Below are 21,788 nucleotides of genomic sequence, written 5' to 3'. Positions count from 1 at the left end.
TGGGCCTCAGGCCTAGAGATCACAGGCCCAAATATTCATCTAATATGTACTATTTTAATCATCTGTAATGTCTTTTTATTCAAATTTGAACTTATCTATTTTTTTTTTTCAGTTGGGTGGCCAAATTCTAAATTGGTTTTTTAATCCCTACTGTCATCAAGATTTAAATTCAAATGGCAACTTAAGAAAAAAGAAAAAAAAAACTAAAAGTCACTCCAATTTACTTGCGAAGTCATTTATCTCTCTATCAAATGTTTCTGTTCATATAATAATAATAATTTATCTAGGAAGTGGTAGGTGGTAACCCTCAACAATGCAACTGATTGATATGGTATTGGCAGCTCATGTTTTGCTTTTTGCATCATTTGCATTTTTTATTTCTTATGAACATCGACTAGCTAGGTTCATTGGCCGCATATCATATTCACCGAAACCCTCTCCACATAATTTTTAGGTGATGATGAATGAAATGTTAATTGCTAGTGAATGATTGAATGAGATTCATCACACATTTTGTATTTTAGAGTAGTTAGGTCCCATGTGGGATTGATGTACTGTAATTTTTAAGTTGTACCTGCTGTAGAAAATAATATGTAATTATTAAACAAAAGTTAATAATATGTAGTAGATTTAAATTTTTTATAATAATATTTTTAAAATTATTAAATATATAATAAAACTTTCATTATACAAGTGAAAAATTATATCAATATAGCTAATAAATTACAACAACTAATGTTTACCAAACACTTTAATATTGAAACTTTTAAACTACAACTACCTAACATCAATCCCAAACGCACTCTTAATCAGTTAAACAAACAAATATCTCTTAGTATGATGTGGTTTGTATAATGAGTAATGTAAGTGCCACAGACTGTTTATACAAATTGATTCAATTTATTGTTGGTTAAGTGACACATAAAATACTTATGGAGGTAACGAAATCTTTACATCCAGTCAATACTATAATGCTACGTCATTTGTATATAGAGCTTGGAGCTCTAGAATTTCTAATATATGACATATTGAATGATTTTTTTTAATTATACAATTTATCTAAAAAAAGAAAATGATCAAGCTTCAAGGTGTACATGCATGAAATGTTATTGAATGGGTTTAAGTTTTTTTCAATACGTACATTCTCAAAGAATGCCATTGATAATTTTAAAAATGAAACAAGCAAGTAATCAAACCCACAAAATATGAAATCAAAGACACCCCAACTAGTCTTATTGACATCCCAACTAATCTCACTAGCTAACAATTCTTGCAAACTTCCATAATTTTCTTCAAACAATTCTCACCCCAAACCTTATGAAACACCAACAAAAAAAAGCATACATGTCTAATAAATTTCAACTAGCTAGTTTTTGTGTAACCGAACGGAGTGAATAAAACCATTAATCATTTTTCTTATCGCTTGAGGATTGGCACCCACAAGCTTATCAACCAAAGCTCCTTCCTTCATCAATATAAATGTTGGCATGGCCTTTATCTCCATCTTTGATGCTACCACCTAATTAATTATTTAAAAAAAAAATCATTGTTAGAATAAACGACATGCATGATGTATTTAACACGATCAAAATAAGAATCATGCGATATTGCCTCTCATTAGCCACCTTTTTCACATTGCCTAAAGAATGATATATAATTATACAAGTCAGTCAACAAGGAGTGGGTGTGTGGTCATCACAACTCTCAAATAATTATTGGTTCTGTTCAATTCATAGTTTATTCCAAATTGTGTGCATGGATAAGCTTTACTTTACCTAAATAATATAATTGCTGCAAAAATTAAAAAAAAAAAAAAACAAGTCACATCTCACACGACACCAGTTCCAATCATTGTCAGACACGTTTATGGATTAAAAAAAAATAGTATGTGGTTTATAATAGTAAATTCTATTTCACGGGGACTTGTTCCCTCCAATATACATCAATGATTAGAGATGCATTTGCATTTGCTTTTGTTTTTTGTTTCTATAAAAAATTGATAAATTAATCAAGAATAAAGAGAGCTTGTCACGCCCATTACAGCAAATGATAACATGTTATTTAGAAGTATTTATTATTCAGTCTAATGTAAAAAATGCTTTGATAAGATAAAATATTTCAAGTCTTTTGAGAAATGTTTAATAAACAACTAACAAATCCCGAATTACAATTTTTTGTTAAACATGGACTTGTTCCCTATAATCTACATTAATGATTAGAGATGCATTTGCATTTGCTTTTGTTTTTTGCTTCTATAAAAAAAAAAAAAGGATAAATTAATGAAGAAGAAAGAGAGCTCGTCACAGCCCATTACAGCATATGATAAAATGTTATTTGGAAGTATCCATTATTCAGTCTAATATTAAAAATGCTTTGATAAGACAATATTTCAAGTCTTTTGAGAAATATTTAATAAACAACAAAAAAAAATTATTATAAAATAAAGTTGTCGGCATAATTTAAAAACTTTTGAACAGATAATTAACAATTACCTTAACTTCATCCACATCGACTGATAGAAATAGAATATCTTGATAGGTCGAGGCAAGTTCTTCAAAGAAATGATTCATAGCCACTGATGGCATGCACCATGCTGCGGTAAAATGCACCACAACCTGCATAATTCACAAAAAAGTTGTTTGGAATAATAACTTAGAAATTATATGCAGTTTTTCATCATCAAATACAATATTATCTCCTGCCACAACAAGGGAAAAAAAGAGAGTAAAAAAGTTGCCAATAACTATTAATATTCGTCAATATCTATAGTGGCAAGTTTGCAAGCATGAGCGAATTAATAAATAATTAAAAGAGCACTTACAGGGCAGCCTTGGTTGGTAGCTTTGGTGATAAATAAATCCCATGACTTCTCTGAATTTACTCTGGCAACTCTGGACTTCATTAGCTGTGCTTCATTGCCATTGCCTTGCATCTTTTCTTTCTTCTGCTTTCTTTTTTTTTTTTTTTTAATTTTCTTATGTATTCTTATCTATAGATGAGAGAAGAAACCAAAAAGTTGCAATCAATAGAGAATAATATTAATGGCTGTTCAGCTATGTGTTTTTATGAGAGGCTCCTAATTGTTCTTCACTTTCTTTCAATGATTCTTCTATTTTATTTTTTTATAAGAATGAATGATATGATGGAATGGATTTATAAAGCTAAGCATGACCCACTTTTCACACCTAATAATCTATAATATATGCTTGAGGGTTTTGCATTATCCGGTTCTCTGGTCCCCATAATTAATCATGCATTATTTTGGTTCATTGTTTTCACGATTTTTGTTTCTTTCTTTCAAAAATAAATAAACTCCTAATAATTATTCTTATTTTTTTCCACATTAATTATGCCCCACTGCGAATTTAAACGTAATCTTTTAGTCTTAAAACTCATGACCACTTGCTTTCACCGTGAGAATTAATGAGCCAATTCCGATAATGAAAAATTATTTAGTAATTAATTGTCGTATTCTTGTGAAAACTGAAGATAATCAACTAAATCATAATCTTGTGCTAGGATTCAACGAATCATGATCTTGTATTAGGATAGAGTCTCTTTTTTCTTTCTTTCTGATACTTAGTTTCTAGAAAACTACATGTATATACGGAAGTGGGATTTGGCCAACCATATCCCTTGAAGTTTTGCCGACAAGGTCCACATCAAAGATTAAGGATTGTTTATCATTATCGCTAATAATAATAATTCTTTTTGTAACTTGTGAACAGTAACACACTGGTGAAAATATTTCTTTAATTTTTTTGATATGGGAAAGGAGTAACAAAATATATCTGATTTTAGAACTGGTAAACATCAAGTAAATTTTAGAGAACAGAAAACATGAAACTATATGCTGCTTTCACATCTGGATTAACGTTTTCTCCACTTTGTATACCATATTTTCCAACAATAATAATTCTCAGGTGCGGACATTTGCATTATTATAAAATAAATATTGGCAACTAGTCGATGACAACAATAAATAGCAAACGTTGATACATAATTTGTTATTTGTATTGTTATTGGCTAATAACTAACAACTTTGACACATAATTTGTTATTTTATAAGATGTAAATATTCACATTAGAAAAGGATTCATCCTCATCCTAATATATATCTGTCTTTGTACATCATTATCTATTCTTTTTTCAGTTGGATGGTTGTTAATATCGAATAAGAATCGTAATTGATATGCTTCAGTTTTAATTTCCAAAGTACAACCAGATGTTTGACAAAGAAGTATAGATTATTATAGAGTTTATACCAAGTTTAGTGATTCCAATTTATATAAATTTGTTCTTTCAAAAATTAAAAAAAAAATTAGGTAAGTTTGTGGGTTAAAAGTTATACTACTTGATCCAAAACTTTCCATTATATAAGTAGTCGTTTCCTCGCACAAGGAACCCCAAAAAAAAAAAAAAATTGTTATGAGAATTGGTTAATTTCGGATTATTTCCTCCTGAGATGATAGTTTTTGAAATACTGTCTAAATTAAATTATTATAAATTTCAACTTATCTTTCATTTTTTTAAAGAAGATAAAAAGTTTTTATCAACCTACCCTGATTTTTTCCTTATCCTCTGAACAACAATGGAGAAAAGTAAAGTTACAATAATTTTAAATTATTTTGAAAGTAGATAGGACTATTTAAACCCTCCAAAATGTTCATTAGACCCATTTTTTAATTAAATTCTTTATTGCTAAAGGAACCCTAACTATATTACTATTGTAGCCTAAACACAATAATTAAACAAAACACAACTCCCTGCTGCTCCATCTTTAAGATTGTATGAAGTTGTTATATATTTTGATTTGGCCAAAAATTTCATATTGGTGAAGGCTTGTATTCAGCGGATAATTTTTTTCTTATCAAATCTTTTGGGATTAACTAAAATTCCCTCTCCCTATCAAGCTTTTTTAATGTATAAAAGAAATTAGCCATGAATGAAAGTAAATGCTAAGTACATATATTGTTTAAGTTTTAATTGTTGTCCTCTAGCATAATATTTCATGGTCAGCGATTTCACATAGTACCTGTATAACTTTTAAGAGAAGATGTACGTATGAAATTGTGAAAATTAAAAATTAGAGGAGAAAGATGCAGAAATTATATTAATTTCATTAAGGATATATTGGGTATTAAAATGGGTTTGAAAACAAAACATAAATTTTTTAAATTTTTAAGTAAGTTTATTAAGTAAATCAGTTTAATAAGTGTTTTATTAAGTTCAAATAACCCACCCTTTCAAAATTGTCATTTCACAATGGGCTAATCCAAAACTTTTTTTTTTTGAATAGGAGCTAATTAGGGATGGCAATGGGGAGGGGAGGGGAGGGGACCGATCTCTCCGTACCCATCCTCGATATTTTGCGTATATCCCCGTCCCCGTCAGAATTACTTGAGAGAATCCTCATCCCCTCCCCGAATAATAACAGGGGATCCCCGAGGGTCCCCGATCCCCGAATAACTAATACATTTTTTTTCGATTTTGAGTTAATCATATTAAAATAAAAAATTCAAATAAAAGTAAAGTTTAAAATATATCTTACATTAATATCTATTACAAAAGTCACATACATTAAATTAGTAAGTAACGCAACATGCAAGGGATACAAACTTCTTTTACAAACTATCATGAACAAATTAATAGTTTAATACAAAATTGTTACAAATAAAATCGAATTTAGATTCAAAATTAACTTTTTCAATGGTGGCGTGGACACTTTATAAATGTGGACTATTTCATTTACAACACAATAGTTAAATCGGAGCAAATCAAAAGTAAATATTAGATTAGATTAGATATTAAAATTGTGATTCGTTGTGGGCAATTATAACATCTATAAATAAATAAAAAATAGATTTAAGTTTAAAATATTTAAAGAATATTAAAATTAAAAAAAATGTTTGTCTATTAGAATTTACTCGGTCTTTTTAATGTCCTAAATAAAAATTTAGGACTTTAATTAGTTAATTAGGCCTAAAAGTTTAATAATATAAATATTTTGATATTTTTTATTTTTACCAATATTTATAATTTTATAATTTAAATTTTATTATTTATTTACTAGTAATTTTAAAAAATTAAAATGGGAAAATAGGTAGGGGATGGGGATTCCACCTCATCCTCGTCCCCTCCCCGAATAAGAAATTGAGTAAAAAAATTTCTCCGTCCCCTCCCCGAATAAGAAATTAAGTATGAAATTATCCCTATACCCTCCCCGAATGGAGAAAATCCCCAAAGGTACCCGTCCCCGTGGGGATTTTTGCCATCCCTAGGGCTAATCGAAAACTTACCCTTTGAAAATATATCAAAACAATAGGCCTGATTTATAGAAATAATTCAAACGGAAAATTGGCACTCACCAAATGACCACACTACCCTCAAAATGAGGATATGCTTCTGGTGGTCAGTAGAAGCCAGCACTTAGAAACGGATATAACTAACTGAAACCCGCCGATGGTTACTCTATGATCATAAGCTAAAAAACTGCCACTCTCACTCAAAATTCATCATCAATGGCTCATTTGGCAAACTTAAATGGTGTTTCTGAAACCTTACCAGCCGTCCCAAACCTGCCTAAGTTTCAAAAATTCCAAAAGAGAGCTAAAATAATTGGACTTCTAGGCCACAAAGCAGAAAACTTTCAAGACCAGGCACAAATTACAAGAAGAGTGTCACTAGGCCTTGCCTCTTTAGCACTTATTGGAAGCACTTCTAGCAATGGAGCGTCTCTTGCTGAGGATAATGGCCTCTGGGTCACTGGCCCTTTACCTGTACCTCCTGTATACAACAGTAAGAAAGCAATTTGCCAATTCTTTCTGCTTCTGCCTTTTTAGCACACTTTTGCTTTGCTGGAAGTGCTTATTTCATGCTTGTTATTCAGATATTGCTAGTGAGAAAACGGGCACACGTTCTTTTCTAAAGAAAGCAATCTATATTGCAAATATTGGAACCAAAGGCAGGATTCATAGGCTAAAAAGATATGCATTTGACCTGCTGGCAATGGCAGATTTGATTGGACCAGATACTCTTAATTATGTGAGAAAGTATTTGAGACTCAAATCTACTTTCATGTACTATGATTTTGACAACGTCATCTCCGCAGCAGCACCCAGTGATAAGCAACCTCTCACTGATTTGGCTAACAGATTATTTGACAGTTTTGAGAAGGTACACAAACTTGACTTGAGTTATGTTCTTTAACCTGAAACTTTTGGCAACTTCTTCTAATACTAAAAGTTTTGATATGTTGACAGCTTGAAGTTGCCGTAAGTACCAAAAATTTCCCACAGACACAATCAACTTATGCAGATACTGCTGTTATTCTTCATGAGGTTATGGATCGAATGGCGTAAATCTGCAGAATTTTATAATTCCTTGTTGGCAAAATCATCAGGTAGTTCAAGTGACTGCTAAATTTGTGCAATGCTCAATCAACTTTCTCTTGCTTTCAAATATATGTTGCATCTCAGTTCAAACACTGAGCTGTGAGATTTCTATTCGATACCGAGTCATTTTCTGATTCAATAATAAAGGATGCAATCACATACATAAAATTTAGATAGTATTCTTCATTGATACATTGAATTTTGTAAGCGAAATGTTAGAGAAATCAATCTCAGAGCTAAAAGGATACAAATGCAATGATTTTTTTACTATACAAAAGCAACTCCTGTTAGAATCACAATACAACTCTCATTTTCTAGTTACTAGATACACCTCAAGTGGAGAAGAAAAAAAAAAGGGTCGATCTCAATGTTGTGTTATGGAATATTAGCTGAATATTAGCCGAGGCTCAGGCGAGATTCTGAAGACCTCATGCTAGTTTGGCGCCGAGGAGTCCCTATCTCACAAGCATTAACCCTTGCTGCAAACCGTAGCGAGCAAAGTGACTCACCCACTGAGGATGCTTCAGGAGATATATTCACAAACATCAATGTCTTTGAGTCCCCGCCTAAACAAGGCTGGTTGACAATTGATTCAAAGAATATTAGTAAAAATCATGGGACAAGTAAAGCTATATTTTGTCCACAACACAATGGATTAAAATCAGAAAATGCATGAAGGATCTCCTAGAAGAAATAGTCTCCAGCTTTGATAAATTTACAAAGTTTGTGATTTGTCTAAAAGCATTCACGGTAATCGTAAGGTTTTAAGAAAAGCTTGTAGCAAACAATGGTATTAAAAAAAAAAGAAAAAAAAAGGATGTCGTTCATTTTTCCTGCTTTAAGCTGAGTTTTAAGGCAACAATAGAACATTGCACTCTTGTATGAGCAAATGGTCTGCTTCCACCAGAGAAAAGTTATAAGATGAAAGGATGATATAGAAAAGCTATATCTTAATTAAATTCATCTTTGGAAGTTTAATTGTGATATAAATAATTTTAAAAAAAAATTATGGATATTTTTCTGCATTAAGCCACGTCTTTATTAAAAGATAAGACTATGTACAAGCTAATAAAAAATAGTTTACAGATTGAAAATTTTAACTCAATAATTCATATGTACCACAAGCTTACCTGAAGAAGATAAGTTAACTTCGAGTTCCTAAATGGTACATGGTCTTCCTTCTTCTCCTTCTTTGCCAAGGCAAATATGACATCACTTAAAGATGACAAACTTTTATTAATGGCCTATACACAAGTGGAAAAAAAGATCATTAGCAACCTAACATGCATATTACAACAAATAACAGAAGTGAATTTGTAACAACAACTAATAAATTACTTGAGTTTCTTTCAGTCGGTCCCCAGTTGAGCCACTCTTTGAAAGACGCTCACTCCCAGCAAGATCAATCAGATTTAGGATACCTTGTACTTGTTGTTCGGTGCTCTAGTCAATTATGAAAACAACAGCTAATTAATAAAATATTACATTTATGGTCACAGCACATTAGATAATGCGAGAGCAGAAGGCATCAACGCATGCGGATGTTAAAAGGAAAAGGGTTATATACCTCATTAAGACCGGATATCCGCAACGTGAAGACAAAGTGACTTCTTGATGATTGCTCGTTCATCTGGGTCTTGCCTACAGACCTAAATAGATACAAAACTCTTCATTAGAAGTCCTCTTAATTGAATAAAATATGTTAGTAGACTTAGATGAAGCTCAAGTATGCCATATTTGAGTCTATTTCCCAAAATATGAAAATTCTTCTTTCTTCCCCCAACCAACAATCACCATTTGCCAAAAGTTTCGTCACATCTAACAAGCTGATATACCATTAAAAAGGCTATGTATTGGACAAAATATTAACCATGGAAAAATACAAAATTGAAAAATTGAACATAAAACTCAATACAGATAATGAAACAGCAGCCCTGATATACTTCTGAACTACTCTTAAAATATCAGCATCACCAGTGAAAGCATGCATATTCTAGAATTGTTACCTGCTGTGTGCAGCCCTATCTAAAAGGTAGGAAACCTCCTTAGTACTGCAGACGTCCACAACGGTAAGGTCAGTCACATGCGTGTTTCCGTTTGCATCATGTTTAATTGCATACTGTTTTCCATTACAAGCATTCTCCAGTCGTGATGCATCTCTGTTTGTTGATAACAGATCCCGGATTGTTTCATTGTATATTTCCAACATGGACACCTGCACATGTTTGGAAAAAATGAGTTCAAAATGTTTTGTTCAAGTAGACAAACAAAGAGCTATACTACCAAGATCAGTAAGATGATAATGCTTACCTGCATTTCATATTTCCAGCCTTGAGATAGAAGAGATTGCCTAGTTTGAAATATCTGTTCTAATGAGCGTGGTATCAAACCTTTTAGATCTGGATGCCCTGGTTTCCCCATCATGGTGTAGGTTTTACCCGAACCTGTTTGACCATAGGCAAAAATACAAACCTGAAAAGAATAAAAAACTATCATCTCTTAAAGCATGTATTTTACTAGAGATAAACTGAGTAAATAAGTGTGATAGAAAAGTGTGTTATGGAACTTGCATATTTGAATGTAGCAGGTATATAAAACCTGAAGGATATACTCTACCCTTTTTCTCTGTTTTTAGCAAATGCACAACTAGAGAACATATCTGAGTGCTCTAAAAAAGACCGCAAGAAAAAGTAAAGGAAAAATGCTAGATAGCTAAAATAACACAAAAAGGTATCACAGAAGCACTTTGCATGACCACGTCCATACATTTACTAAATATGAGAAGAAACTTGAAGTAGAAAAAACACCTTGTACCCATCAAGAGCACTTTGAACAAGCTGAGAAATTTCTACAAATACATCCTCTTGCGATTCATCAGGCATAAAGACTCTATCAAACGAGAAAGAATGTTTTTGGCCTGACAAAAGTGAATTCACAACATGAGTTTTTATTTTCAAAATTCAATTGAATTAAAAAGAAAGGCATAATGGCACAACCTAAAACCTACCATTTTGCGTTATATCAATGCCCCGTCCAAGAGCTTCAGTTGTTGTAGGATATGATATCAGTTTTCCTTCACTACCAGAACTATCATCAGGCAATAGAGGCCGCACTCTACAGAATACACGAATGTTCCCCTTGAGTTCCTGTAACATAAGAGATTTCTTTTCGGTAAATGTGTCTGATATTTCAGCTTGTAATTTTAGGTGCGAGAATATTACCAAGATGGTATTATGTAATCTTTTACGCAGCTTCTCTCCTTCAATGAGTTTATATTCTGCATCTTCCAAATGATTCCGTAACTCATTTATGAGTTTCTTTTGCCCTTCAAATTCTGTCTTTGTCTCCAATGCGGATAAGTCAGACACCTAACAGGAGTATAAATGTAGTTATAACACCAAGGACAATGAATAGAATGACATAGTGACATCAGCGTATAACTCATGTATAAAAATTTTGCTGGATTTATGGCAAAACCTGCAATTTTTCCTCTGCAGCTGCAAGCTGATCTGATAATGACCTAATCTGGTTACTTTGTGAAGCACATCTTGCCTGTAAAAGAAAGCCAACATCTCAATATAATATAAAGAGAAATACACATTCCCAGAGTTAAAAAAAATCAAAGGTTAAAACAAACCTCTAGATCTTCTGAGCTTACTGCCAACTCCTTGTACTTAATTACTTCAGCTGTTAAAGCTTGCACTTGCGACAGTTGGTGATCACGATCATCTCTAACTTGCTGCAGCTCTACCCTCATGGATGCAACTTCATGCACCAAAGCATCTTTCTGTCTCATAGCCTCATCTTGAGAAGCCTAGAAATTTTGAAAGATATAAATTTTAAGTAATGAAAAAAATGAATATCAAAATAGTCTAATAATCGAACTTAAATTTATTATACAAACGACCAAAGCTCAGATACATTCAACTACAAATTAAAGACATATGGCTGAAAAAACTTCACCAAATCTAAGGAAATATATTGCTAATAATGTTTTTTAAGTTCATTAAGGACATGACCCAAACGATCATGTACTTGGCATATAATGTTCACTTTCTAGATGATTTTTAGCCATTTTCCTTATAGAGCAGTTGGTTGTTATGTTCAATTACCGGTTTAAATAGAACTATTCCTCAACCCCTTGATCCTCTTCCTTGGTCCAAGTTAATTCTTGTAACCACGTTACAAAATTGATATTCCTTATTGAAAAAAATAGAATTTCCAGTTTACTAAAAATTTTTACTTTTTACGTCTAAATAGTAACTTTTTTCAAAAAGGATCACATGATAATCTAACTTCTAGTAATCTTCAAGCAAATTTCCTAAATGTGCCACTTGTTGGGTCACCTTATCACCAAATCAATTAATGTCAATGCATAAGGTTCAGAAAAAATGGGTTTTATTCTTAATTTCAGCCTCTCTTGAAATGTTTCCGTCTTCTAACGCGTTCCTCTATTCTCATGGAAAGTACAACATTTGTAAATTAGTATGAGAGTCTTTCTTCAAATTTAAAAAATTAATTATAACATCATAATTTAATTCTGCATTGTTGAAGAATAATGCAGGTAAAAGCCATATATACCATTCATCATTCATTGAGCGGAGGGTGCTTATAGAAATTTTCAACAATGCTACCTTCCAAGTGCAACAAACAACAAAGACAGATTCACTATGAAAAATTTGCAACTAATGTTCTCTTAAAAGAGCATTAAGAATCACAATCCCCAAATATATCACAAGCATTCTACAGTGTCCCATATCTGGAACCATGCAAGAGAAGATGGGATCAGGAATAAGAACTCACTTTATATGTAGAAAGTTGTTCTTGCAATGATTTATATTGACCCCTTAAGGTGCTTAGATTTTCCACGATAGCAGATTTTTCTTTCTCTCCACGCTTAATTGATTCATGGGCTGCATCAATATCTTTCTGGAGTTTAGTATTGTAGTGCTGTAAGCTTGAGTTGTACTCCTGTAATAGCTTGTACATATCATTTATTGACGCTATCTGCAGAGTTCAACAATTCCGCATCACAGATTAACCAGGATAAACTTATAACAAAATCAAAAGGCAAAGGCAAAATAGGGCAAGAAAAGAACTTTGATGAATTAGAAATACATTTGCTGTATTACCCTTTGATTAGCACTTTGGAGCTCCTCTTGTGCTTTTCCAAGGTCTTCTGAGAGAGAGGCATGTGATCTCTCCATATTAAGTCTTGTCTCTTTCTCTCTTGCAAGAGAATCAAGTGCCGCCTAATTGTTGATATGAGAAAGTTAATCACTTCTTTTAACAAATACCAAGAAGGAACAAATTCTCACAAACCACATTGAATTCAGAATCTAGTCCTCTCACCAACTTATCTGATTCTTCTTTTGCAAGTTTCTCTTGTAAAGAAGCAAAACTCTTTCTCAACTCCACAATTATCAAATTGAGTTCCTCTTCCTTGTTTCTCAAAGCCAGCTCTATATCCAAGCACATCAATTAGCATTTGCAAACAGCATAAATACGGAGACACTAAAAATGAAAGAAATCGATCATACCCATCTCAGCACATTTTTGTTCACTCAATTCCAGTGCATTCCTCAGTCTCTCATGCTCAAATGCATAGTCTCCCTCTAGCTCTTGAAACCACTTAATGCAAAGTCTAAGCCTCTTTATGTAGTCCATCATATTCTCACATCTCTCCTACATTTCCGAACCAAGCAATTAAACTATTTCCCATCTTAACTTCATTATAATTATACTCGAAAACCCCCCACAAAAAAAAAAAAAAGATTAAGTTGAACTAACCTTGTAATTGAACTTGTTCTTGTATCTCATTTTCTCACTCAATAAAGCCTCAACATCCTCCCGTGTAAATTCAATGGTACCGCATTCAGAACCCGCATTGCTTGCCGGATTGCTACTCAAGCCAAGATCCTGGATCCCATTTACCACAGAAAAAGCTTGCCGGATCCTTGCATTATTTGCTGTGCCAACCATTTTTTCGGCTCCAAACTTTTGCTCTTTGTCACAAGTCACCTCATCAACACCGAGCTTCTTCTTCTTAACAAAAATAAAATAAAATAAAATAACACAAAAAAGGAAAGATTTTAGATAACAATACTAAAATGATAAAAAAAAAATTAAATAAAATCAAGTCTTGACTCTTGAAAATGAATAACCACACCATTAGCATACTTCACTTGAAAAGGCAAAATGAAAAAGTACCCACTTTCAAGAAAATTGAAGAATTTACAATAAAATGAGGACAAAAAAAAATCAAATGTTTAACCGTAATTAAGGAAATCAAAGAGAACCCATTAACAAGAAAATCAAAAGGAACGAAACCCAGATGTTGAAATTTTTTTTTTCAGTTAAAAAATTACTTACATTGGAGGAAGGGCTTGCTTTTGTTATGTTGTTGCTAAGAACTGGAGGCTTGTTCTGGTTATTAGAAGCCATGAAGGTTTTTATTTTTTGGGGTTTCAGGAAAGTGGGGTCATTGATTGCAAACGAAGCTACCGAAAGCTAATCATAGCCGTTGCTTTTACGATCAGGAAGATGACGACTGATGGATGGCTGGATGATGAAGAAGAAGCGCTGCAGTGTCCCTGCTGCTACTGAGACTGACGGATAGAGAAATGAATTCTTTTTTCAAAATATTTGAATATTATAGACTCTGGGGTTATTTTTGGTAAATGTGTCTTTCGATTATTCAATATTTTACCGTTGGGTTTTAAATTTTGCATTTTTAAAATGAGAGCAGGCGGTGCGCTATGTGAAAGCGACTGTAGGTGTACGTAATGACAATAATACCCTCCCATTGAAGGGCCTGTTTGGCTGATATTGAGTGTTTGTTGATGGGGCAAAGATGTCCATTCTTAACTGAGCAACTCCTCAAAGAATGGATCAGAGTAGGTTTAGTACAAAATTAGACACTGGCACGTATTAATGTATACTCAATTATGTTGGTTTAATTGATTAATGTTTAGTGAACAATCTAATAAAAGCCAAATCACAATTATATATAACCATATATATATATAATGTATAAATGTTTTTCAAAAGAATATTTCATGTAATTAGCAGGCAATCTAGATTCCATATTTACTTGAATCTTAGGCTATTAAACTAAATAAAATTTTGAATTATAAAGATTCTTTTTCATTATTTTTTTAAGAGTAAAATAAAGAATGTTACAATCATTTTGCTTGTTATTTCTTGCAATGATGATAGATTGTCCATACAAGGACAAATGGTCCTATGGTAATTGATTGTAGTAATTTTAGATTCATTGACATAGCACGTTATTAAAAAATATTTAAAAAAAAAAAGTTGTCTAAGCTATGCATCATAGATGTGGACTCCAATGAATATGGTGGTGTTTTTTAATTTAATAAAGTTAAGAATTTAATATTTACTACATTCAACTTTTGCTAATAATTTACTGAAAGAAAGAATTTATATAATTATGTGACATTGTGCACAAATTAAGTCTAATCCAAAGCACTAATAAAAACCAAAATTAAAAAAAAAATTCATTTCCGGCCTTTCTTGAAGATTTATCAATAAAAAGCCTAGCTGTGCTTCAATTAATAAAATTTGGGGGAATTATTTTCTATTAGGGTTACAATCTATTGGACAACCACATACATTAATTAGAAAAAGAAAAAAATAATTCTGTAATATTAGTTACTTAGTTTGTTGTCGTTGAAGTATAGAAAATGATCGATACAGTTTGGGGCCGGCCTATAAAAATGGTTGTACACAATCAAATATTTGATGAATAGGTAAATATTTAGATAAGAAAAATAGTTGATTGACTTGATTATGTCAACTTAACGTTTTTTATACGAGAAAGAATTAAAGCATCAACATAAAATTAAGTTAATAAATCAAGAAGAATTTTATTCATCTATTAATGAACTACTTTTGATTCATTCTTGGTAAGATTAGGTAGCTAAGCTCTGAATATGTATAAAACTATTAATTAATGAGATACACATATTAATTAATTATTTAGCTGAATTAATTAACTAAGTGTCAGACTCTTATGAAATAGTATTTGGTAGGTAATAACAAACCCATAAACTTAAATTTCCAGTCTCTAAAAGCCTTAAATAACAAGACTCGATAGCTTCAAAAAGGTGAAAAAAAAAAAATATTCTTCTCTCTTTGTTGTTTCTATACCAAATAAAGCCATTACTTCCGCAAAACTTTTACCTTTGCAGGCTGATCTGTGGAAATAATTAACTGGTATTTTTTTCTTGCGTCAAATGGGTGCCAAGAATTTTTCACCTTTACATAAAAATTTTCCCTGAAAACTTTTCTTTCACTCTTTCTTTAAAGGGAAACACTCACAAATATGGAGAGAAAAAAAAAAAAAGATTTAAAGTAACCATCCCACATGGTACAGTAACAAGTTGTTGACATATCTATTTTGTTTTTGGTACCCTGCTGCATTCATGTGGTGATGTGTTTAATTTCTTGTACTCAATTCTTGGAGGCTTCTTCATTACCCATTTACATACCCATATCCAGATGTTTTTATTTTTATTTTTTATTTTTTTTAACACTTTGCATGCATGTTAACATGTTCCATGCATGGCTGTGAATGTATCCTATCCTTAAATCAAAAAAAAAAAAAAAATCTCTTTTCATATTTAGTTGCAGATATGAAAAGTTTTGTGCCAAACTTGTTGAACTAAAACTTCCATTTAAAAAGATAAGTGTATATATGTAGTGATAAATTGATGTGCTGAATGGTCACTTTCCAGCTTATAAATGTAGATTACAACCCGTTTTACGCCTTCACCTAATTGAACAAAGACCAGGCATCTTTCTTTCTTGATTCAAATATGTGTTCTTGAATCTTAATTGATGATGTTCATGGCTTGTCTTCTTGTTATAGGTAATTGGCAATTAATAAGATAATATTTCCTTTTTTTTTACAGGTAAAAGTTATGATAATTTGTTGATTTTGATAGTCCATGAATATAATGTAGAGTATTATGTGTATGAGAGACTAATGGATATTTGAGGTGACAACAAAATTAAGAAATATCATATGTAAACTAGGTGAGATTTTTCCTTGGTTATAAATTGCCTCTTTGTTAAGCAATGTTGTGCTTTTACTTGTTTCAATATAAATATTATGAAAGCTACCATAATTTAGTTGGATGCTTCCCTATGGTGAGTTTTATATATTTGCATGCATGGCTAAACACTACAAAACTATTAGGTCTTGTTAAGACTATAATTGATTGTGTGGAGAACGTTTTGTACTCTTGGTGATCAGCTGTTACAAGTCATCAAGTAATATACTTTAAAAGTTAGAGATGCTTTAAACTAATTAAATTGCACATCTTGTGTAAGAAATGAGAACAAATAAACTCGAACTAATTTAGGGGGCAAAATAGTAACCATATATAATAGGGGTGAGGATATACTAACTAATTAATATTGTTAAGGTAATATTAGTATATTAATTATTAAGGAAAAAAAAGCTTCAATTTAAGTAAGTGACACGTGACGAAGTTTTGTCTTAATTCAATAATAAAGGTGATTGTAAAATAAGTATTAATTAAGACATTCTAAATTTAATTTATATATGTAAATGACTGAATGTAAGGTCGAACACTAACAACAATATTAAACTTATCAAGTTATATATTAATGTAGAACATGAAATGTAAAAAAATAAAAGTTGAGTGCTGAAAAGATTCTTGATATTTCCCAAGTCACACTCCTTAAACTAATTAAATCTCTCTTAGATACTTTGGGTTAATCAAAGATTAATATATATAGGTAAGTTGATGAGGAAATAATATACAATTGGGGAATCACATAATAGCGAGTCAAAGAAACTAACTGAGCTTTGAATCACACAATGTGTGTTAATTCATGGGATCAGATATCTTATATAACCTAATCTTGTCTTTTGTGTTTGACAAATTTACAGCTCAAGAAAACAAGCACATGGCAAAGTTTTAGATATGTGGAGGAATCCTAGGGCAGTATTTATTGGTACCTTGGCCGGTTGTGGCTACAATTGGGTGCTGTATTTTGTTTATTGGTTCTAGCTTTTATGATTTTGGACCACGTTTTGGAACAAGATGGTTGGCCTGCAAGAAATTTGGAGGAATTCATTACCCAACTTCATTAGATTTGGGCTTTTATGATGGAACTTGTATTATTTAATTATGTGTGTACAAGTGGCACTGTTCAATCTTTGATTGAAAAAGAGGCCTCCTCCTACAACTATTAGCTTCTCAATTATTCTACACCCAAACATCCTATTTAAATAAATTTTGATTTTCTTTTAAATATTTTTAAAAAAATTGGTAGATTTTGAACTTAATATCCAGAATGCTTCATAGAGCTTATTAAGAGATTTCAGTAGGCTTTTGATTGCATATATATAATATTAAATGTAATTAAAAGATAATAATTGAAGTGGGAAATGATGGGATAAGAAAAGGATTTTTTTTAAAATAGTTTCAACTCTTAATAAATGTCTGTTTAATATAACTTATTTAAATGGTCACAACTACTTATTTAATTTCATAAGCTATGTTCAAATTTTTTGTTGTTGTTTGATTACTTTATAAGTAGAGCTTTTGATGATTAAGTTAACTATTTTGCTTTTACTAACAAAAATTTAAATTTCGGGCTTTTGGAGGTAGAGATTGAAGGTGGAGGTTTAAAAGCTTTTCTAAAATTTTAAAATGTTTAAAATATCTTTTACTTATTTTATAATCTTATTTCATTTTTTTCATAACATAATTTTAAATAATTTACCTATTAAAGTAATTTTATAATTTTTAATAAAAACTCTCATTAACAACTAGACAACTAAATATTTTTTTGGTAAAAATACTACTTGTAAAAACTTCATTAATAAAACTTTTACTTAAATAAACTATTTTAAAAGTTATATCAACCGTAGCCAAAGTGTGAAACCTTAAAAGTATGAAAAACAAAAATCGGAAGGGAAAAACGGAGCTTGGGCCTCGAGTTTTCCTTCTTTTAACAAGTAATGGGCCTTCAGCCCATTAGATTGGGCCCAAAAACAAAAGATTTGAAAAGGACAAAAAAAAGAGAGGAAAATTGGAGATGCGGGGTATCGATCCCCGTACCTCTCGCATGCTAAGCGAGCGCTCTACCATCTGAGCTACATCCCCTTTTATGTTGGATGTGACATGTATTAAATAAATTTCTTAAGTTAAATTTTTCAGCTACATACCTCCCCCGCTATTCATATTTGGGTAACCTACTAAAACAAATAATCAATGTTTATGTAACTGTATAATTTTGACATTCACATAGGCTGTCAAATAATGGGAAAATTGATCCTAATACTGTGGAGACCAGCCCATTGAACAACTCACAATTAGTTGGCATGGCATCTATTCTTCCTTTTTTGTTGGTTCTGCATATCTAATCCTCATGCAACTGCTAGATAACACAGAAGGCTAAAGTTCTGGCCTGTATTCAGAGAGGGGAAAGAGGGTCACTTCTGTCTGGTGGAAATGTTTGCCCTTTCAATGGTGATCGCTAGCTCCTTTGACAAGTTACCATTTTAGAAATGGTCCTTATTCTATTATAATTACTGTTCGTCAATCCTTCATCTACTCTTTGCTAGCTGGAATTAACAATAGTATGGACTATACAAATAATCTTACACATGTAGTCAGTAAATGTTAAGTACTATAATCATGTAATATTTTTCATTTTTGTCAAGATTTTGTTTTTCAAGTAGCAGAATGTATCACCCTCCTCAAACTTACATTGCTTCAGAATTTTTTGTCGCGGCACCATTTCCGTGGGAAATATCACAAGTTGAAGGATTCTTGGGAATTCTGATTTCCAGAAACACGTCGTTACTCAAATACGCTTCTGTTTTCCTCCAGTCTGCATCTTCCGGCAGCTCAAGCCTCCGAACAAATCCATGTTCCCACCAATGGCCACTTCTCCAGTCCTTTGCCCTCGGATCTCTCTGCTCCTTCCACTGCCCAGAAATTTCCACAATCTTCCCATTTTCGACAGAGACTTGCACTTGGTTTTTCCCAACTCCTGCTTTGCAACAATCAAAGAAAGGGAGTTTAGTCTTTAAAGAGTACAAAACCAGTACTTGACTTGCTTCTGATTTTTAAACCCATAGCAAAAACAACTCCTTAGGTTTCTTCTGTTCCAAGTAACCGTGTATAATTTAAAGACTGGGGGAAAAGAAAATGTGCTTAAACATTTACCCGGCAGTTCTGCTTTTAGCACATAAGCTTGGTCTGTCTGAAGCCAATCAACAGAACTCTGGCCAGTGCTCTGAAGATGAGATAACAAAACATCTGACTCAAATTCCCAGAGAGGAAAGGCATCAGATGGATCAAAGAATTTTCCGAACAACAATGGACTGAACAGAGAGCCATCGCCAAATGCCTTATGCACAGCGGGATTTCCCTGGGAGAGAAATCTTCTGAACACGTCTTCGCCTAATGCAACAATCCATTTATGCGGAGTGCGATCATCTGTATGAACTTCAAGCTTTATGCAACTAGTCATTCCAGACTAGAAGACCGAAAATTGCAAAAATTTTCCTTGGGAGAGGCGTGTTGTTTGTTTGCTTTTATATGGTGCTGAAAATGCTTTTGGAAAAGCAGTGGACAAATTCTCTTGGAATATTTGGAGGGCCATAAAGTAAAATGGAATATTGTTTCTTCCACGGTTTGATCATTGGAAAAAAAAAATGGAATTTTTTGCTTGCAGATTGGGCATGTATCAGTGCCATCTGGCGACCACTGACTTAGTCTGTTCAATAGGAGGAGGTAATGTGATAGATTTGAAGTGCACGCTTTGATTGCCATGAGATGAGAATCTTCGTGAATTTTCCAAAGCAGAATTCCTTGAGCACTCACCATCAAGCCTTGCCATCCATACAATTTCAACACACCAGAAACTTCAGGAAAAATTAAAAGCAAAAATCATCTAACTTTCACAACTGAAAGACATGGTTTATTTAGTAAATTTTTAAACATTCTTTAAAAGATTTAAATGGAGATCAGAAAGCCTCACCCACTAAAGATTAATTATTGCCTCCAAATTACTTGAACTCAGATGACCAAGGCATGCAATCTTGTTTCCCTCTATTAGTTGACGAGGGCCTAGCTCTAGCAAGAAAGATATTTTATTATGTGCCTGATGCTCATTCACGGCTAATTAATTGAGCTACGCCAAGAAAACTTAGATTTCTAAACTTCCTGCTAATAATGGGCTTGCTGAGGTTTTCAGGTATAGTTCCACTTCCACCCGTTTGGTTTCCATTTTCTTCACGTAATTTCAATCCATGGAATTGACATATCAAGGACATTTAAATTTAATGATGCAAAAGCTATGTGAAAGGAACATTTGTAAAGTATGGGGGCATGTTGTCATGTTTTTTCATTGGCCCTCTTTATTTGTATTTAATTATATATGGTCTTCATATGCTCTCCTTTTCACCACCACTTGGTTTTTTTGATTACTTTAAAAGGAGCTTTGTGCACTGCATTAATGCATCTTGTATGTGGCATCTGCCGAGCAACTTTTGAAAAAAGCATGATTAGTATCAACTTGATTGCGCTTTAATTTCTGGCCATAGCCACAGAAAGTTAAAAAAAAAGAAAAAGAAAAGAAAAGAATATTATTGACGAACATATATTAAATTATTAACTTATATTAAATTTTTATTAAAGATAGAAACTATACAAATATTATTGACGAACATATATTATTACCGAAAAAATTGTTGGTAACCATCAACCAACATATAATAGCTAGTTGAGACTTGAGAGACATAAAAATCACGATCCACTTTAGATTTTTTGTATCATTCAAAAGATTTTACTAATTGAACTAAACAATAACGAGTAAAAGATTTTTCTTATCTTTTAATATGTGAAGAGAGAAGAAGTGATTACTTCACTTATCAAGTACGTGTTGGGTATGCTAGTACGTTTGATGTTTCAATTTTCAAAAAATAAAGTGCTAGAATAAGTTCAATTTTCCAAATAGCAGTTGGGATTTGAAGTTTTCAGTCTTAAAACAATTGTCCAATCTGGAAGTCTAAGCCTACTTTGTTGGTAAATGGATTTCATGAGATTTAATGATTAATGAGCTCGGAGGATAAAGTAATTTGTAAACAATGATAATCTAATAATAATAATAATAATAATAAGAAATATGAAATCCATGAACATGTTAGGTAGGTTTGATGTTAATTAACATAATAATTTTTTGTTTAATAAAATTTAAATAATTACAGGTAAAATTGCTTTCGATAGCTGTAAATTTTTTAACAACACTCTCCAAGATATTTAAACATAAATTATTTAAAATCATTGTGAGTTTTCTACTTTTCTTTAATCATAATTACTTTCC

At 32.0% G+C, this 21,788-nt stretch overlaps 4 protein-coding genes and 1 non-coding gene across 6 annotated transcripts; 1 reads left to right on the top strand and 4 right to left on the bottom strand.

Moving 5' to 3' along the window:
* Positions 1-1,206: 1,206 nt before the first annotated feature.
* Positions 1,207-3,162, bottom strand: LOC18054592 (thioredoxin-like protein CXXS1). Its single transcript, XM_006452083.2, has 3 exons — positions 2,822-3,162; positions 2,493-2,615; positions 1,207-1,519 (listed from the first exon to the last, which is right to left on the bottom strand). The coding sequence occupies exons 1-3, from the start codon at positions 2,930-2,932 to the stop codon at positions 1,367-1,369; spliced, it is 387 nt and encodes a 128-aa protein (XP_006452146.1). The 5' UTR covers positions 2,933-3,162; the 3' UTR covers positions 1,207-1,366.
* A 3,293-nt stretch (positions 3,163-6,455) lies between these two features.
* LOC18054593 (photosynthetic NDH subunit of lumenal location 3, chloroplastic) lies at positions 6,456-7,556 on the top strand. Its single transcript, XM_006452080.2, has 3 exons — positions 6,456-6,798; positions 6,890-7,176; positions 7,263-7,556. Exons 1-3 carry the CDS (start codon positions 6,522-6,524, stop codon positions 7,359-7,361), a joined length of 663 nt encoding a protein of 220 aa, XP_006452143.1. The 5' UTR covers positions 6,456-6,521; the 3' UTR covers positions 7,362-7,556.
* An 89-nt stretch (positions 7,557-7,645) lies between these two features.
* On the bottom strand, positions 7,646-14,010 carry LOC18054591 (kinesin-like protein KIN-14N). 2 transcript variants are annotated; one of them, XM_006452081.2, is made up of 17 exons: positions 13,767-14,010; positions 13,185-13,439; positions 12,935-13,079; positions 12,747-12,856; positions 12,527-12,646; positions 12,198-12,401; positions 11,032-11,208; positions 10,872-10,946; positions 10,616-10,762; positions 10,402-10,540; positions 10,202-10,311; positions 9,705-9,866; positions 9,401-9,609; positions 8,962-9,043; positions 8,733-8,837; positions 8,525-8,638; positions 7,646-7,970 (listed from the first exon to the last, which is right to left on the bottom strand). In XM_006452081.2, the coding sequence occupies exons 1-17, from the start codon at positions 13,836-13,838 to the stop codon at positions 7,791-7,793; spliced, it is 2,406 nt and encodes an 801-aa protein (XP_006452144.2). In that variant the 5' UTR covers positions 13,839-14,010; the 3' UTR covers positions 7,646-7,790. The 2 variants fall into 2 exon arrangements, with proteins under 2 accessions (XP_006452144.2, XP_024033987.1); XM_024178219.1 differs by having other exon boundaries at positions 13,185-13,436.
* Positions 14,011-18,486: 4,476 nt separating this feature from the next.
* Positions 18,487-18,559, bottom strand: TRNAA-AGC. The gene has a single exon. It is a non-coding gene; the product is annotated as a tRNA-Ala (tRNA).
* Positions 18,560-19,121: 562 nt separating this feature from the next.
* On the bottom strand, positions 19,122-19,975 carry LOC18054590 (21.7 kDa class VI heat shock protein). Its single transcript, XM_006452078.2, has 2 exons — positions 19,628-19,975; positions 19,122-19,451 (listed from the first exon to the last, which is right to left on the bottom strand). Exons 1-2 carry the CDS (start codon positions 19,932-19,934, stop codon positions 19,162-19,164), a joined length of 597 nt encoding a protein of 198 aa, XP_006452141.1. The 5' UTR covers positions 19,935-19,975; the 3' UTR covers positions 19,122-19,161.
* Between the last annotated feature and the right edge of the window lie 1,813 nt (positions 19,976-21,788).

Source organism: Citrus clementina, unplaced genomic scaffold (genome assembly GCF_000493195.1).
Source record: "Citrus clementina cultivar Clemenules unplaced genomic scaffold, Citrus_clementina_v1.0 scaffold_1, whole genome shotgun sequence".
NCBI classification, from domain to species: Eukaryota; Viridiplantae; Streptophyta; class Magnoliopsida; order Sapindales; family Rutaceae; genus Citrus; species Citrus x clementina.
Note: the sequence above shows the minus strand (reverse complement) of the source record. Positions and strands in the feature narration are given on the sequence as shown.

Excerpts from the sequence above, each read along its gene's own strand:
- LOC18054592 (XM_006452083.2), bottom strand. The coding sequence starts at position 2,932 with ATGCAAGGCAATGGCAATGAAGCACAGCTAATGAAGTCCAGAGTTGCC. Across the intron at positions 2,616-2,821 it reads CTACCAACCAAGGCTGCCCT|GTTGTGGTGCATTTTACCGC; the intron begins GTAAGTGCTCTT and ends TGAATTATGCAG. Across the intron at positions 1,520-2,492 it reads TCGATGTGGATGAAGTTAAG|GTGGTAGCATCAAAGATGGA; the intron begins GTAATTGTTAAT and ends ATAATTAATTAG.
- LOC18054590 (XM_006452078.2), bottom strand. The coding sequence starts at position 19,934 with ATGACTAGTTGCATAAAGCTTGAAGTTCATACAGATGATCGCACTCCG. Across the intron at positions 19,452-19,627 it reads GCTAAAAGCAGAACTGCCGG|GAGTTGGGAAAAACCAAGTG; the intron begins GTAAATGTTTAA and ends GTTGCAAAGCAG.
- LOC18054591 (XM_006452081.2), bottom strand. The coding sequence starts at position 13,838 with ATGGCTTCTAATAACCAGAACAAGCCTCCAGTTCTTAGCAACAACATA. Across the intron at positions 13,080-13,184 it reads AGAACAAGTTCAATTACAAG|GAGAGATGTGAGAATATGAT; the intron begins GTTAGTTCAACT and ends TCGGAAATGTAG. Across the intron at positions 10,312-10,401 it reads CATTGATATAACGCAAAATG|GCCAAAAACATTCTTTCTCG; the intron begins GTAGGTTTTAGG and ends CACTTTTGTCAG.
- LOC18054593 (XM_006452080.2), top strand. The coding sequence starts at position 6,522 with ATGGCTCATTTGGCAAACTTAAATGGTGTTTCTGAAACCTTACCAGCC. Across the intron at positions 6,799-6,889 it reads TGTACCTCCTGTATACAACA|ATATTGCTAGTGAGAAAACG; the intron begins GTAAGAAAGCAA and ends CTTGTTATTCAG. Across the intron at positions 7,177-7,262 it reads TATTTGACAGTTTTGAGAAG|CTTGAAGTTGCCGTAAGTAC; the intron begins GTACACAAACTT and ends ATATGTTGACAG.